The 14,835-nt window shown below is 41.6% G+C and overlaps 4 protein-coding genes across 4 annotated transcripts; 3 read left to right on the top strand and 1 right to left on the bottom strand.

Moving 5' to 3' along the window:
• Nucleotides 1-762: 762 nt before the first annotated feature.
• Nucleotides 763-1,655, top strand: LOC108036386 (ficolin-2). Its single transcript, XM_017112491.3, has 2 exons — nt 763-1,402; nt 1,464-1,655. Exons 1-2 carry the CDS (start codon nt 795-797, stop codon nt 1,594-1,596), a joined length of 741 nt encoding a protein of 246 aa, XP_016967980.1. The 5' UTR covers nt 763-794; the 3' UTR covers nt 1,597-1,655.
• Nucleotides 1,656-10,128: 8,473 nt separating this feature from the next.
• On the bottom strand, nt 10,129-11,052 carry LOC108036198 (venom peptide MmKTx1-like). Its single transcript, XM_017112189.3, has 3 exons — nt 10,900-11,052; nt 10,720-10,840; nt 10,129-10,653 (listed from the first exon to the last, which is right to left on the bottom strand). The coding sequence occupies exons 1-3, from the start codon at nt 10,988-10,990 to the stop codon at nt 10,488-10,490; spliced, it is 378 nt and encodes a 125-aa protein (XP_016967678.2). The 5' UTR covers nt 10,991-11,052; the 3' UTR covers nt 10,129-10,487.
• Nucleotides 11,053-11,213: 161 nt separating this feature from the next.
• On the top strand, nt 11,214-12,330 carry LOC108036385 (uncharacterized). The gene is made up of 2 exons (XM_017112490.3): nt 11,214-11,376; nt 11,436-12,330. The coding sequence occupies exons 1-2, from the start codon at nt 11,308-11,310 to the stop codon at nt 12,264-12,266; spliced, it is 900 nt and encodes a 299-aa protein (XP_016967979.1). The 5' UTR covers nt 11,214-11,307; the 3' UTR covers nt 12,267-12,330.
• A 372-nt stretch (nt 12,331-12,702) lies between these two features.
• On the top strand, nt 12,703-13,969 carry LOC108036387 (short stature homeobox protein 2). The gene is made up of 3 exons (XM_017112492.3): nt 12,703-12,810; nt 12,870-12,987; nt 13,424-13,969. Exons 1-3 carry the CDS (start codon nt 12,723-12,725, stop codon nt 13,881-13,883), a joined length of 666 nt encoding a protein of 221 aa, XP_016967981.1. The 5' UTR covers nt 12,703-12,722; the 3' UTR covers nt 13,884-13,969.
• The last annotated feature ends 866 nt before the right edge of the window (nt 13,970-14,835 follow it).

Genomic DNA, 14,835 nt, shown 5'->3' with positions numbered 1-14,835 from the left:
TAAAAGTTGTCAAAAACCAAGAAAAAAAACTTAAAGAAATGTGGGAGGGGGTGCAGCACCTTCGGTGACACCTTTTGACACTTGTCCAAAGTGCATCCAACTGCCAAGAAACAGGAAATGGGTGGCCCTCCGGCAATGGATTCTCCGTAAATATTTGTACGCCGCCTCGAACCAAGTGTTTCCGAGTCTGCAATGTTATGTGTACAATATATTACCTGGCAATATCAGCTGTTGATCTCTACCGAAAAGTTGTTGTTTGCTTATAGATATGAACACGGTGTTTATACAAGTTTATTGTTGTTGTAAAAACACCAGCAATAGATTAACAATAAATATGGCTTAAAGGAAGGAATATGACTACAAATCGGCATAAACTACGTTTTAAATGATTGAACAAATCCCAATATTAGGAATTAACTAACCCATTAAATCCACATGGTTCTACAGGTAACCCTATCATATGGTTTAAAAAAGACAATTGATACTGATACTGATAACTGATTTGTAAAGTAATATGGTAAAACATTTAACTTCATAAAGTTGCCCAGCTTTGGGGTTCCCAAAAAAGAATTTCGAGATGGCCGATAATATATTCCTAGAAAAATTCCCCCTACAAATGAGTAACCGCTTTAATATTAGTTTCTAATCTATGAACAAGTGGTGTTACTACCAGATTCGCAAAGTGATTCAATCTAGAAGGGCTTTATCAATTGACTTGTGATAAGGGGTATATCAATTGATATAAAACGGGCTGTCTTGGCCAATTGAATTCATAGTTGATTAGGGCCAACGCCATGAAACCCATTTGCCTCGTACTCTGCCTGTTTTCGCTGGGCCTGATTTATTTGGCCAGTGCCGAAATAGGTAACAATGTGGAGATACAGACCTTCAAGAAGTACTCTTCGTCCTGCAAGGCGTTGAACCCCAAGAAGAGCGGTGTGCAGAAGATCCAAGTGGGCTCTGATATAATCGAGGTGTACTGCGATGTGACAATCGCCGGAAAAGGTTGGTTGGTCGTCCAGCGAAGGGTCAGTGTGGAGGAGAACTTCTTCCGCAACTGGACTTCTTATCAGGCGGGCTTCGGAGACCTGAAGGGAAACTTCTTCCTCGGCCTGAATAATCTGAACAAGATAACGGCCCTCGAACCGCAGGAGCTGTACATTCAAATGGTCGACTTCGCTGGAGAGAAGCGATATGCCCACTACAATCTGTTCAATGTGGGCAATGTGTACAGTAACTACTCGCTAACGCAACTGGGAGTGTACAGTGGATCTGCCGGAGACAGCCTGAGATATCATCTGAACCAGCCCTTCAGCACCTTTGATAGGGATAACGACAACAGCACCGTCAATTGTGCCGCCAGGTTCATGGGAGCTTGGTGGTACAGGGATTGCATAGCCAGGTATTATTTTTAATCAGTTTCTAAGCCTTAGCTCCCAATACTAACCCCACATCCTTTGCAGCAATCTGAATGGAGCCTATCTGAGTGGTAACCACACAGTTTCCGATCTCTTTGGCTCTGGCATCACTTGGGGAGACTGGAAGGGCTTCTGGTATAGCTACAAGACTGTTAACATTATGGTGCGACCAAAATAAACTAATTTTGTTAAAATAATAAAACTAGCTAATTTATGGCTAAGTATTTGCAATCTAAAGAAAGCATTCGTTTTTAAAATGAACAAATATATAGATCAATTTTATGTTCTATATAGGTATACCTATTAAAACCATGATATAATGCTAAAATATTAGTTGAGTATAATCCGTAGAAAACACAAACTTGGTACTTCGGTTTTGATTTACAGAGGCAAGCCCCTTCACCTGGTTCGTCAATTTGATACCCATAGGGTTCATAATATTATTGCTTACATGGAATATAGCATTTTGCTGATATGAGACTTTTCCCCGCCATTGTTTCGCCGTTCAAGTTCAAGTTCTTGTGTTCTGTTTGCCGATATCATATGGTGGCTTATGAGAAACATTTGTCGGGCAGCCCAGTTCCTGTCCACCCAAGCTCTGGGCGGGGAGTGTTGCATATCCGCTTGTATATCCAATAACCGCAGTGTGGGCCCCAAACGCTTTTGTTATTTGTTATCGGGCCTCTGGACAATGATGATGACTCAATTGACGGACAATGGATAACTCTCAAGTGGTGGAATTGAAGGCGAAATATCATATCATGTTCTCCCCATTCATAATCATGTTGGGACCCGGGACCCCGTAGAATCAGGCTGATCTCGGCAGTTTCTCCGCTCACGGCGTTGCGAGTTCGACAAATGTATCGCATATCGCTCGGCGGTCATTGTGTGCGAAAGACCCCGATAGCCGCACTTAGAGATATGCCATATACCACACTTTCGGGTCCGAGAATGTTGGTGGGAACCGCTCGTCTTGGGGTCTTTATTTTATTTTAATTTTACTTTTGCTGCGGAAGTATCAATGCGTTATTGGAGCCTCCAGGGTTGAGTTTCCCTCAGGAATTTTCCTCGGAATTATTCACAGTCTTTGCGATTAGCGTTACACGATTGCTGGACTGTGGAACGGAATTTTCAAATGGTCTCTGGGCCCTCCGTTATAAACCAACCATCATCCCATCCGAATCCCCGTGACTAGGCTGACTTTTGTGACATTTGCATCTGCCATAGAAGCGTGGAATCGCCATAGCACATTTAGAAATACACTGTCTGGGCAGTGGTTGGAAAAAATTCTCATTAACTAAATAAAATTATGATAGATGGAGTATGCGGCTGACGGGCATTAATTGCATACTCACGCAAAACAAGTTTCCCAGATATCTGCCCGTCCCGGCAGAATCATTTAGCAAATTAAATTTGCATCTCACAAAGTGTTTGTATAAGGCAAAAGAGCAAGCAGCAGCAGCAGAAGACGTGGGGCTTTCAGATACTTATAGGGGGGTGAGTCAGTGCAGCGAGAATTTCCTTGCTCAAAGATTAAATATGAAATTGTTGTGTTTTTTTAAGATTTTTATGATTAAGAATTGTTATGGTGACAGGATAGGGCTTAAACAATAAAAAAAAGGGTAATTTAGTTGTAAAAAAAAAAAAAATTAAAAATAAAAAAAAATTTATTTATTCTCTCTTTTCTAGTAATAGCTTAAATATACGAAGTCAGAAGCACCTTAATTAAGAATACAGGATTAAAAACAGGCTTGTGGATCGTTAAGCTCCACAATAAGTTATTTTACAGACTCGTAAGTAGGGCGCTTATACTCAAAGGTCCGGGTTCGAATACCGCTGAATGTTGCACATTACATCATTCAGAGCTCCAACTTAGATGTTGTGGCATGTTTATGTTTATTTACATTCTTAAAAAATATATATTTTTATTGACGAGTTAAAAAAAAATTTTTTTTTTTTATTTCATCCGATTGAGTCACCCTTTCCCCGGCAGAGCAATTGAAGGTCGCAGCAGCCGGACGCGGCTACAACAGCGCCGGCCGCTGAGCACGCATTTCGAAATGTGCGAGTGTCGGAGGCAATTGAAATGCTTTTCAGCAAAGGCGAATCGAACTGCTCTGAAATGCTTTTATAATGAGTTAATAAGCGATGCCCGAGAGCACCTGTTGCCATCGACGAGTGCAAACTGCCAAGTAATTAAGAGATTTGCCGACCGGCCTGGCCCAGATGCACTCGGCTTTGTTCTCCGACTCAGCTGCTTTTGCGTTGTTTCTCTCTTTTTTTGCCATTTTAATTGCTAATCAAAGCGATTTGTAATTCTGCGTTGTCTAAGTAATTTATTAACCATTACATAGTGCCGCGATTTGCGCTACGCTCGGCGAATACACAAAACCAGCCTCCCCTTTGATCTACGCCCCTTTCGGAGGGGGCTGTCAAGGGGGGCTTTGAGTTGAGGTGGCGCCAAATGTCGCCGCCGCATGTTTTCAAAATGAATTTCCGGCTAAGTGCAGCGCAAAGTGCGGATTCTGGGGTGAGGCATAGGTATGTTTATCACTTGGTGGTTAGTAAGTATAATTGATCGATGGCATTAGCTGAACGTATTCCTAGTTTGATTTGACATTGATTAACTACAAAGTGAAGTTAAGTGAGCTGACGGAAAAATTTATTTCGATTTTGATTAGATTTATTGATTAATATTGAGCGTGTTGATTCTAAAGCGAGAGGATTGTATTGAAAAGGAATTTTTTTTTTAAGTAGGTATAACCACATATTTATTTAGCTACTTTACTTAGTTTCCATATTTTTGTTATTTTGGATTTCATAAAAATGTAACTCAAGTAAGTTGATCAAAATATTGAATTTTATAACTATGTTATCACATTTATTAAAGTCTTATATGGTTCCCCAATATTTAGCCCCCATTGTTTAGACCTTAAATAACATTCCTGGTTCTTGGTCCAGATCGCAGCGTCTTTTAATAAATGATGCTACAAACTTTACACAGACAGGGGGAATTTGTTTGCTGTCGAAAATATTACAGTTTTCATTTGTAAGTTTCTTCGCACACCCAAACAAAAAGAGTGCCAAAAATATAATCAAAATGAAAATAAATTTGCTGGCGGCATCGCAACAGCGGAATACAGATACAACACGCAGACAGTCATGTTGGCAGATACTTTTTAGCCACTTTGACTAAAGCAATAACATTAGCGCTCGGCCGGCACAACTATTTTGGGCCAACAGAAAAAATGAGAAACTTAAAATTGAAAATGTATTTGATTTTAGTTTCGGTTTTATTTTGGAAAAAGGCGAGCACTGAACGCCGAAAGTGCAAAGCATACAGTTTTGAACTTGGCACGAGGGAGAACAACAGAGAGTGCGGCTGGGAGTGGATGGGATTTTCGGGTGCACCCAGATAGCTGGTTAGGCTGCAGATGCAGATGCAGATGCATCTGCGACTTCGCGTATCTGCGTGTCTGTAGTAAGTAAGTGCGGTACGGTCAATGCACAGCGACGTAGACGGCCAGACAAATATTTGTTTGCTTTTTGTTGGCTTTGTCATCGGTGGGTGGGGTGGGTGGTTCGCCCGAGGGGGTGGGGGCTGGGCGGTCTGACCACGTCACCCAGCCGGGCCTCATCTTCAGCGTCGCCGTCGTCGTCGGCGCACTCGTCATCCATATGGCAAACTATTTTTAAATATGTTTTAATTATTTGCTGGCATATTCCTTAAAGCGTTGACTAGTCGGCGTCTCCGTCTGCTGGCTGGCCCCGCCCCTTTGCCCCACCGCCTCCTGCTGAAATACCGAAAAAACCCGGGGGTGTGCCACACATGCAACTACTTTCGAGGTTCTCTCTGTTAGACTTTGGCTTGCTCCACATTTTTTATGTTCCTTTTCCCTGTGGCACCCTCGCAAATGGTATTTTAATTTTGTTCTGACGACCCTAAGCCTCTGAAGAATCATAGTTTTAAATCAGAAATATTGGGCTCTTCTTAAATATATTATTTTATTCACCCTCTAACAATAATACATTAGATAAGGTAAGCCAAAGCAATAAAGCAAAATTATACCCATAACTTTTTTCTTTCAGATAGCTTTAAAAACGTATCTTATTAAAACGTATCTTATTTCACATTGAGATACATTGTATTTTTGGTATTTCTGCAATGGCAGAGTATTCGGAACTTCGTGGCTCTGCCATTTTTGCCCTGCTACTCTTTGCAGAGTACATTAAGTGTGAAGTTTTTCGCCAATAGAAATATTATTGTCGCGTCGCGCATAATGTGTCGCAGCTTGCATGTAATTTTCTAGATTTTGCAGCCGCCTCGGCTGACATACTCGCATGCAAAACAAAATGTAAAAAAGCAAAACACCAAATGAAAAACAAATAAACAAACAAAACACTCAAAAGAAATAATCATCTCGGCTATGGCAGCTTCTCCTACTATTATGCCTAATAGGATACTTAAAGAAAATATTTTATTTGCCAAGCCATTTACAGATCTCTCCTTATATTTATTTCTTGGGCCCATAAAAATATTTAAAGCAAAGTGTTTGGATTTCGACCAACACTGCCGAAGAGTTATTTCAATTAATTTCTATTTTATTCCATTTTTTATTCGGGTTCTTATCGAGTGGGCCGCACCCAGCGATCCGATCGAGCTGTAGAGCAAGGCAAACAGGGAACAATCGGTCAGCGACAATGAAAACGCCGAGTGCGAGTACGAGTAGCTTTTTGCCGCCGCTGCAGCGGCTGTCGAACAATATTTTCAGTTGTACTTTTCATTTTCTATTTGTTTAACTGGCGGCGGCAGCAGACTTGAGTCGGCCAACAAACCGCATGCCCGCTCGCTTTACAGGCTTCTTTTTACCACGGAAAATATTATTTGGCGGGGCAGGGGGCCCTTGGTGCCCTGGGGGGCGGGGCTTATCCAGACGAGACGGGACGCCAATGAAGCGAGAAAAATTACTGTTTGTAAAGTGAGTTTGTCAACATGAGGCGTGTGCATCGCAGAACCAGACAAAAGCCAGATACAGATACAGATACATATACGAATACGACCACGAATACCGATACAAACAAGTATCATTAACGCAATGCCCAAACCGTTAGAGAGGCATGCACTCGAGCTGCAGCCGAAGCTGGTGGCATCTTTACCTGGAAGCCGACTCCAAAAAGTCCATAGCTCCAAGTATTTTTCTGCAGAACTTTTCGTTTGGCTCGGAATGACGATGAGCCAGGAGCAGGAGGGGGGCACATGGGCACTGTAATTGAATACCTGGCATACTCATCTTTTCCAGCACTTCCACCATGTTTACATGGGCATACCCTGCCCTCGCTGGGATTATGCTTGTTTGTCGGCACTCGATGAGCATTTTGTCGGCTAGGAGCCTGAATTGGCTTAGAAAAAGTACTATCCACTTACTTATAAATTTCATCTTTAATAGAACCATTAATATTAATATTTATGAGTATTATCAATTATAATTCGGAAATGCATGAGAAAAAATAACTATTATTGCATTTGATTACCTGTTTAATAATAAAAACATTTGTATTATCATTTACTATGAGAACCTAGATTATATTACCAGAATATATGGAGACTTTTTACCCATTGAAGAGGATTATATGTATGTGCCATATCTTTAAAGGTATTCATTATTCGGCCTACAATCACCTCCAGTTCTGAGTTCTTTTTTTCTTTTACTTATTTATTTCATCTTTTATAGTACCAATAATATTAATATTTATGAGTATTATCAATTATAATTCAGAAATGTATGAGAAAAAATAACTATTTTTGCAATTGAATAACTGTTAAATAATAAAAACATTTGTATTATTTGTATTATCATTTACTATTAGAAACTAGATTATATTACCAGAATATATGGAGACTTTTTACCCATTGAAGAGGATTATATGTACCATATCTTTAAAGGTATTCATTATTCGGCCTACAATCACCTCCAGTTCTGAGTTCTTTTTGGGTTTTGTTTGGCTAGGCGTGCGTTTATGGTTTGTTGTCCTGGCTGAAAATGGCACTGGGCCCATCTTAGATGGAGGCCACGAAGGCCCAAGAAGCCAAGGCTACTGGACAAGGTCTGCAGCGTTGTCAGCAATTACTCATTTATGGCTTGCCCCGGCATTTCTCGCTCTCGGCTTCTGTGTGAGCTGGTATCTGTGTTTACTGCCTTCTACAGCTCAAGCACTGCGAAAAATTGAAATAATAAATATTCATAAATGTAGATACCCGAAAAGTAAAAGTAAGATTTATAAAAATACTTAAAAAACCAAACCTAACTTAAAAAACCCTAAACTATTTTGGAAAGTTTTTATTTGTGTAATAGATATATAATATGGTTAATTATAAAAACGATATAGTATGAAGTGGTACACTTTTTATTTCTGTGCAACTATTGATTTATTCATTCGACTTGCGCGTGAGCTCTTGGGCTGCACTTTTTTATTGGATGACCGAGGATCCTCGGCGGTTATTGCCTCCTGCCTGCTGCTTCTATTTATAAAGATTACGTGTAATTAAAATCGGTTCCCCAGCATCCTCTGGAGCTCATCTCGTTACGCTTGTCACCCGACCGTTACTTGCGAGAACGAGATACAAAGTAAAGCAGATCGAAGTGAAGTTGAAGTTGAAGTGGTCGAGGAAAATCTAGTTCCAGCCACTCCACTGGGTGGCGCAGCAGGTTAAATCCAAGATTCTCTGTGACATCATATAATTGGAGCGTTTTCTTATAGGAATATTGATTGCATTATAATGGGCAAGAAATGTGGACAGGGCAGAGACTCTGAGCGGGTAACTGCGCTTGACAGCAGAAATTATAGTGATGGGGTTATAGTTGAGGAACCAGTCAGATCATATTATATCAAGAGAACAGAATTTTTCAGTTGATAAGGAAACCAGTCAGTTAGTAATATTGATTAAATATTTTGATTTAATCTTTAACACATCCCAGTTCCTAAAAATAAAGTAATTTAATTAAGGTGATTTATGGGTCAAGTATTGAAAATGTTGTATATCTTTATGAGGTTTTCTAGTATTTTTATCCCACAAGTGTCATATTCTGAAGGTTCCAAAAATATATTTCACCGATTCGTTCCATTGGAAACCGTGGCTGCGGAACTGTTCGTTCCACTCCATTGAAACCCCAAACAGTTCTCCCGATTCGGGCTAATCAGGGCACTGAGATTGCCCATTATCTCGACAGTTTACTGGCAGGGGAATGTGACCTTTGACATGCAGCCAGTATCCCCGCTCCAGGCAACAGTCCTCCTCCTCCTCCAAGGGCGATAAGCAAATTGAATTTTGAAGACGCGTAATCACATTTCGAAATTCTATTTTAATAGGGCATTTAAAATAAATACTCGTGCCTGACTTCGATGTCGTCGGTGGATTATCAGTTTCGAGTGGTCGACCTGACCTCGACGTGAGTGTTATCGAGGCCCCTAAAATCCTCCCAATGCAAGTTGGTGTTATTTTTCATCCGACAGAATCGGAATCTTTATGTGCCATTTGACACAGTTGGGCAGGCACTGGCTCACTTATGCAATCGAATCGCCCGACGACCGATGATTTCCAACCTTATCAGTCCCATTTCCACACAGTGAAGCCTCTAATCTCTGGCAACCTCCGATCCTCGCCGCCCATCTCCCTTCCCCAAAAGCGAGCATGTTTTGAGCGCATGAATCCCATCGAGAAATGAGATGTAGTCAATTCTTGAACCCCGCTGAACTTTGGGCTAGAAAATGCAACTAATTCACGTACTAGAAAAATGTATTTTAATTATATTTAGACTATAATGACTGCTGATAATTTTGTGGCTTTTAAGGCTGACCCAAAAAGGTTCGTGGTTTTGGTATCAAATGATTTATTTTACTTGAAAAACTACTCTGCTTAATTCTTGGGAAACCATTAAAATATGTTTCATGGAAAAAATTAAATTAAAGACAAGTCATACTTTTTAATTGATTTCCAAAAAACTATTTAGTGTAACATTTTTTAATTATCTTATGCTTCAGTAATAAACCATTTTTGGGGAGCTGTACTTATATTCTTATACGACTTTTTAGTAAAAACTTCGGCTTTCCCTTTGCTGAACTTTGATATTGTATACATTTTTTGGCGTTCTATTTAACTTTTATTTTTAAGACGCTGACATTTTGCCGAGGAGACAATGTGAACCGAGAAACAGCGGCGTCGAACACGTTCCTTTCCCTCTTAAATGGCGCTCCCAAAACTATTTTTGCCCACCGCCCGTCCATTTGTCCTTTTGTCCGCGAGTATGTCTCCCGTGTCCGTCCGTTTGTCCGTCCGTCAGTCAGGCAGTCCGTCCGTATTCGTTTGTGTCCACCTCTGTCTAGCCGTCAGTTTGCGGTGCGCCTTGGGTTTTAGCATTTACTTCTAGCATAGCTCGCATTTTTGTAGCAATTCGTGTCTATATGGTTTGTTTCCACCTCGTGCTTCTCCTTTTGTCGCATTCTATATTCTATTCGGTGCTCTCTTTGTTATGGGTCCGGGTCTGTAAATGCCGCGTGCTCATCACTCGCAGACACTTTAGAATGCAGCTAGTATCTGTGAGATGCGAGCGATGGATCTTGAGTGGCGCAGGACGGAGGGAGTGCAAAAGGTGTGGGGAGATACACGGACTTTGGGGTGCGGATTTCGAAATTTTTCCAGGATCTACAAGGATCTTATTTTACTATTTATTATAGCATATTTATCCGTAATTCTTACATTGTATCTCCTAGAAGTTTGTCTATTACGCACTATTTAAAACACTTGGAAGGGCCTTATATTTTCATTAAAACTTTTTAGGGGAGACCAACTGATTTTCGGTATTGATATTAGGGTATCTTAAGTTACTATTTATCAAGTTATGTTACATTTTATTGTATCTCTTGGTCATTTATTTTCATTTTGCTTCACCTTCATTTTTAGGGGAGATTTTATGGACCAAATTTTAAAATTTTGTTTTAGATCTACTTTGATCTTAAGTTACTATTTATCAAGTTATGTAGCATTTTATTGTATCTCTTGGTCATTTATTTTCATTTTGCTTCACCTTCAGCCTCACCACCTCCTTCACCACCCCCATCTCCTCCGCCTGCATCGCAATCCTCCCATTCAACGCAGATCCAACAGCACTCGGGAAATGGAAGTACGGTGGAGACTCCTTCGTCGGAGCACTCCTGAAAGGTGGCCGGCAATTGGCAGCTGAAAAGGGGAAACCATCTTAATAAAACTAAGCTCTTATGTTCTGTAGAAAATACCCTAACTCACTAGTGGATCAAGGAATCGCCCTTGTCGTTCTGACAAACGTAAACTCCACAGGTATTTTCGTCCTTTTCCGTTTCACCCACCTTTAAGTCATTGCCCGTTACGCCCTTGCAACCACCGCTTTCTAAAAATATTATACTATTATTGCAGCTACAGTATCTTTAATCTTAAAAGACAACCTACCTCCAGGTTGAAGTTTCACGAAATGCACAAGCCCATGTCCATAGGGCACTAAAAATGCCAAAAGGACAAGTCCAATCGCCAAACTTATCATAAGGAATCCAGTGTACTGACAAATACTATAGATAATGAATTTCCATAAGGGATTAAACCGGGCTTATATAGCAACTTCGATATTTAAATTCAATCCACTGAAACAGCTGCCTTCTGGCAGGGATTCCATTGAAATTCAATTTTCCTTCAAATTCTAAGTATCAAAAGGGTGTAATTAATATCATAAAAGTTTTATTATTTGTAAATATTTTTGTAATTCTACTACCATTTATTATATATGTAAAACTACTTACAAAATCGACAGCCAGCTTTGAGCTAAAATTCAATTTCAATTCGAATAAAATCCGTACTGTCTTCATGCGAATGCGAGAACTTTTGGCTATGTACCTGCTGATCCACTTCACCGCCGGCCACATTGTGATGAAGGCAAGTGATCTTACAGATCCCATAACTTCTTCAACTGGTTCTTGGTCCCCCAACCACAGAGACACTGCCGCCTGCACAAGCGAATGGTCAATCCGCATGAGCTTTTGAACGATTTTGCAGCGATCAAAGGAGCAGCATCCAGTGGATGTGCTCAAAAAAACACCGGAAGATCGGCAGATCATGCTGCAGGTTTCTACGAAACTGGAGGATCAATGCCAGGTACTGGAACAGGAGCAGATCCCAAGTCCAAGGCTTCCTCCGACAAGAGCTGTGAGGCCAACACAAAGTGCGACGTAAAGTCGGTCATCACGCCCGGCGATCCCAAGCAGAAGTCCTCCATGATAGCCATTAAGGCTGCCCAGGATGCCAAGGCGGCCAGTGAGGCACAGTCGGCGGCCGGCCAGGCGGCAGCCCATCACATCAAGCTGGAGCTTGCGGAGAAGGCCTTCCAGTCGGCCAAGGCCGCCGAGGCTGCTCTGATGGGCAAACAGATGATGGTCGATCAGCTGGAGCAGGAGGTCCAGGAGGCGGATGCCGTCGTGGAGGAGGAGACCAACTCCATCCACCACACGGAGGCCAATATGAATGCCGCCGTGGATGCGGTGAAAGTGGCCACACAGCAGTTCGAGACCATCAGTGAGCTGCAGAAGACCGCCAAGGAGGTGCTGGTCAACATCCAGACGGTGGCCCTGGGAACACAGCAGGAGATGGCCGCCAAGACGCAGCTCCTCGAGGCCGCCCGCAACCGGATGGCCCTGCTCCAGAAACAACTGCTGGGCGCCCACGACGACTACGAGAAGACCAAACAGGCGGCCTACAAGGCGGCCTGTGCCGCCGTGGAGGCCAAGCAGAGGGCCGGTCCCGCCTTCTCATCGTATTATATTTTGTAGAATTTCAATATTTATTATGTGGTTTTCAACGATTCTTTATTCTTATACCTTCTAAAAATATTAAGCAGTTACTATAATAATTTTTTAATGACCTTAACCCAAGATTTCTTCAGATTTAGTTAGATTATCTTCATAAATTTTTATTTTAAAATCAAATACATAGCAGTGCATCTAAATTAACTTGAATTTGAGTTAAAAGGTAGCTATTTTCTAAGGAAAACTTATCTTAGGCCTATTCCCCACGCCGAACCTAAGTTCATAATAATAACACCGCTCATTCTCATTCTTTCCAAGGCGTAAACACAGCTATATAGAACCGATAAACATGGAATTCGGGTTACTCTCAGCGAGATTAGCAGGTGTGACTTCTCTAGGATAGGGTTACACTCAATAAGTGCTATAAAAGGTTCTTTCAGGGGGATCTATTCCCAAAGTAACTCCATTACCCCAAGTGAGATGAAGTGCCTCCTGGTAACGATTGCCTGGATAATCAGTTGTTCTGGCATAAATGCCCTAGTGCACTATGTGAAGCTGGAGAAAGGCGGTATGGGAACCAATCCAATCAATGTTACCCTAAACAAAGTTGCCTGGTACTTATTTTAGAAAAGGGGTGCAAGTCTCCGAAAGGTGCGCAGATGGCTGTGGGTGATGTCGAGCAGGATGACAAGACTTGCGGGGCTTACACGTGCCAAAGCACCGAAGGAGATGCCTTTGTCCACTTGTAAGTGAAATGGGTTGTCATCGGTCATAATTTTGGTAAAGTAGCTCTTTAGGTTCGATTTCTCATGAAGGTTGTAGTTTGTTTTCCGTCAGAAAAGTTAACTTGAAGTTAAATTGTTCGATAGTACAATTTTGTTTTCTCAATGTTATGTTAGTTAAACGAGAGGGACATCGGTATTAGCATTAGAAAATCGTAAGGTTTTGCTGTTACTTTTGTTTTGCTGAGTTTTTAGTCTGATAAAACCTAACTTGATATTGAGAAACTCAATTTTTTTTAAATAGAAATTAAAAGCTATAACAAAGGTTAACTTGGCATTGGAAAATCGTCCCTAAATGTATTAGGTAAATATAGTATATGTTTAAAAGTCTTGACATTGCTGTCACGATAAACATGAGTTTAGGAATTAATCCCATATTCTGCATCCCACTTTCGGTAGCTGTCAGATACCGGTAACTTTTGCGGAGTGCGTGGAAACTGCTGTCCTGACGAATGTGGATTTTCCGCAATGCTGTTGGACATGTGCCGCTTGGGCGAAGTGCAATGGAGCTGGTGGAGACGGTGCTGCTGGAGGAGGAGGAGAAGGTGCTGGTGGTGCCGAGGGTGGCGGTGAAGGTGGAGGAGGGGCTGAGGGAGGCGCTGAAGGAGGAGGAGAGGCTGCTGCAGAAGCCCGAAGCCCGATCGATCGATCTAAATCTGATAAATACACCAAAGTGGCTCGTACCGCTTCTACAGTTGAAGATACCACAACGGAAAGAGGAAAGCCGCGATCTAAGGGAAAAGGAGGCTCAAAAAGAAGCACCATCAAACCGGATGAGTCTGAGTTTCCCGAAGAAAACCCAAATATTAAGTTTGGCGGTAAATCACCCATCTCCAAGTTCGGTGAGGACGGCCTATAAATATGGCTCCCTGGTATTTCTCAATTTTAAGCCCCGACATTGCTCGATTTCTACCATAAATAAATGACACGACAATGTGCACTCCATTTGTCTTCTCGCAAAACTGACCCACATATGCGCACGTCAAGATCGGGAGTGATATCTTCGCCAGCACATTTCTGGTTTGCCTGCGATTTTCGCTCCCCCTGCTGGACTTTTTTTTGGTTTTTTTTAATTAGCCGCCGCCGGCGAACAAATCGCCTCGAAAAACAGGAAAAGGGTTTCTTTTCTGTCGGGTCCTTCAACCCGAGTGAAAAAATTTCAAAATTATAAAGCGAAGCAAACGGAATACCAGAAAAATTGAAAACCAGATCTCGGCGCGAGTTTGGGCCTGAGAATGGGCATGGGTTTGGACCCGGACTCTCGAACTTGGGCAGGTAGGGCTCGTTCCCTTCCGCAGAAGACTCCACCCTGGAGCAAGAGCGACTGGGCATGATGTACTCTAAACGGGAAAGACAAGAATAACCCCCGAGCAAAAAACGAAATGAGCCGCAGAGATCCCGAAAGCTTTTTCGGCCCTGCAATTTGTGAGTGCGGCCGCAGTTGACACCGAGAGACCCCTACGGTGCGGCCAATATGCACATAATTACTGTATACAAGACCACATCCTGGGGCGATCTAGATCCGGGCAGCGAACTGGTTGATCTAGGACCTCAGTCGAAGGACCTCAGTCAAAATTAAGATACTCTAATTTTTCGGTACGTCAAAATATCAATATAAACAGAATTACTGCAGTTTCTAAAATTATTTTTATATTAGTTTTACAAAAATAGTTTTTATAATTTCGGAATTACGAAATTTCTATTTACAAAATATACAAATTGCCCTATCATAATACGGAACAATTTTAAGAGATACCAGAAAAATAAATGTAAGCTTAAAATTAAACCTAAGTTGTTCAACTTTTTTGGTA

This window comes from Drosophila biarmipes, chromosome 2R, assembly GCF_025231255.1.
Source record: "Drosophila biarmipes strain raj3 chromosome 2R, RU_DBia_V1.1, whole genome shotgun sequence".
Classification (NCBI taxonomy): domain Eukaryota; kingdom Metazoa; phylum Arthropoda; class Insecta; order Diptera; family Drosophilidae; genus Drosophila; species Drosophila biarmipes.
The sequence above is the reverse complement of the archived record's forward strand: the minus strand, read 5'-3'. Positions and strand labels throughout refer to the sequence as shown.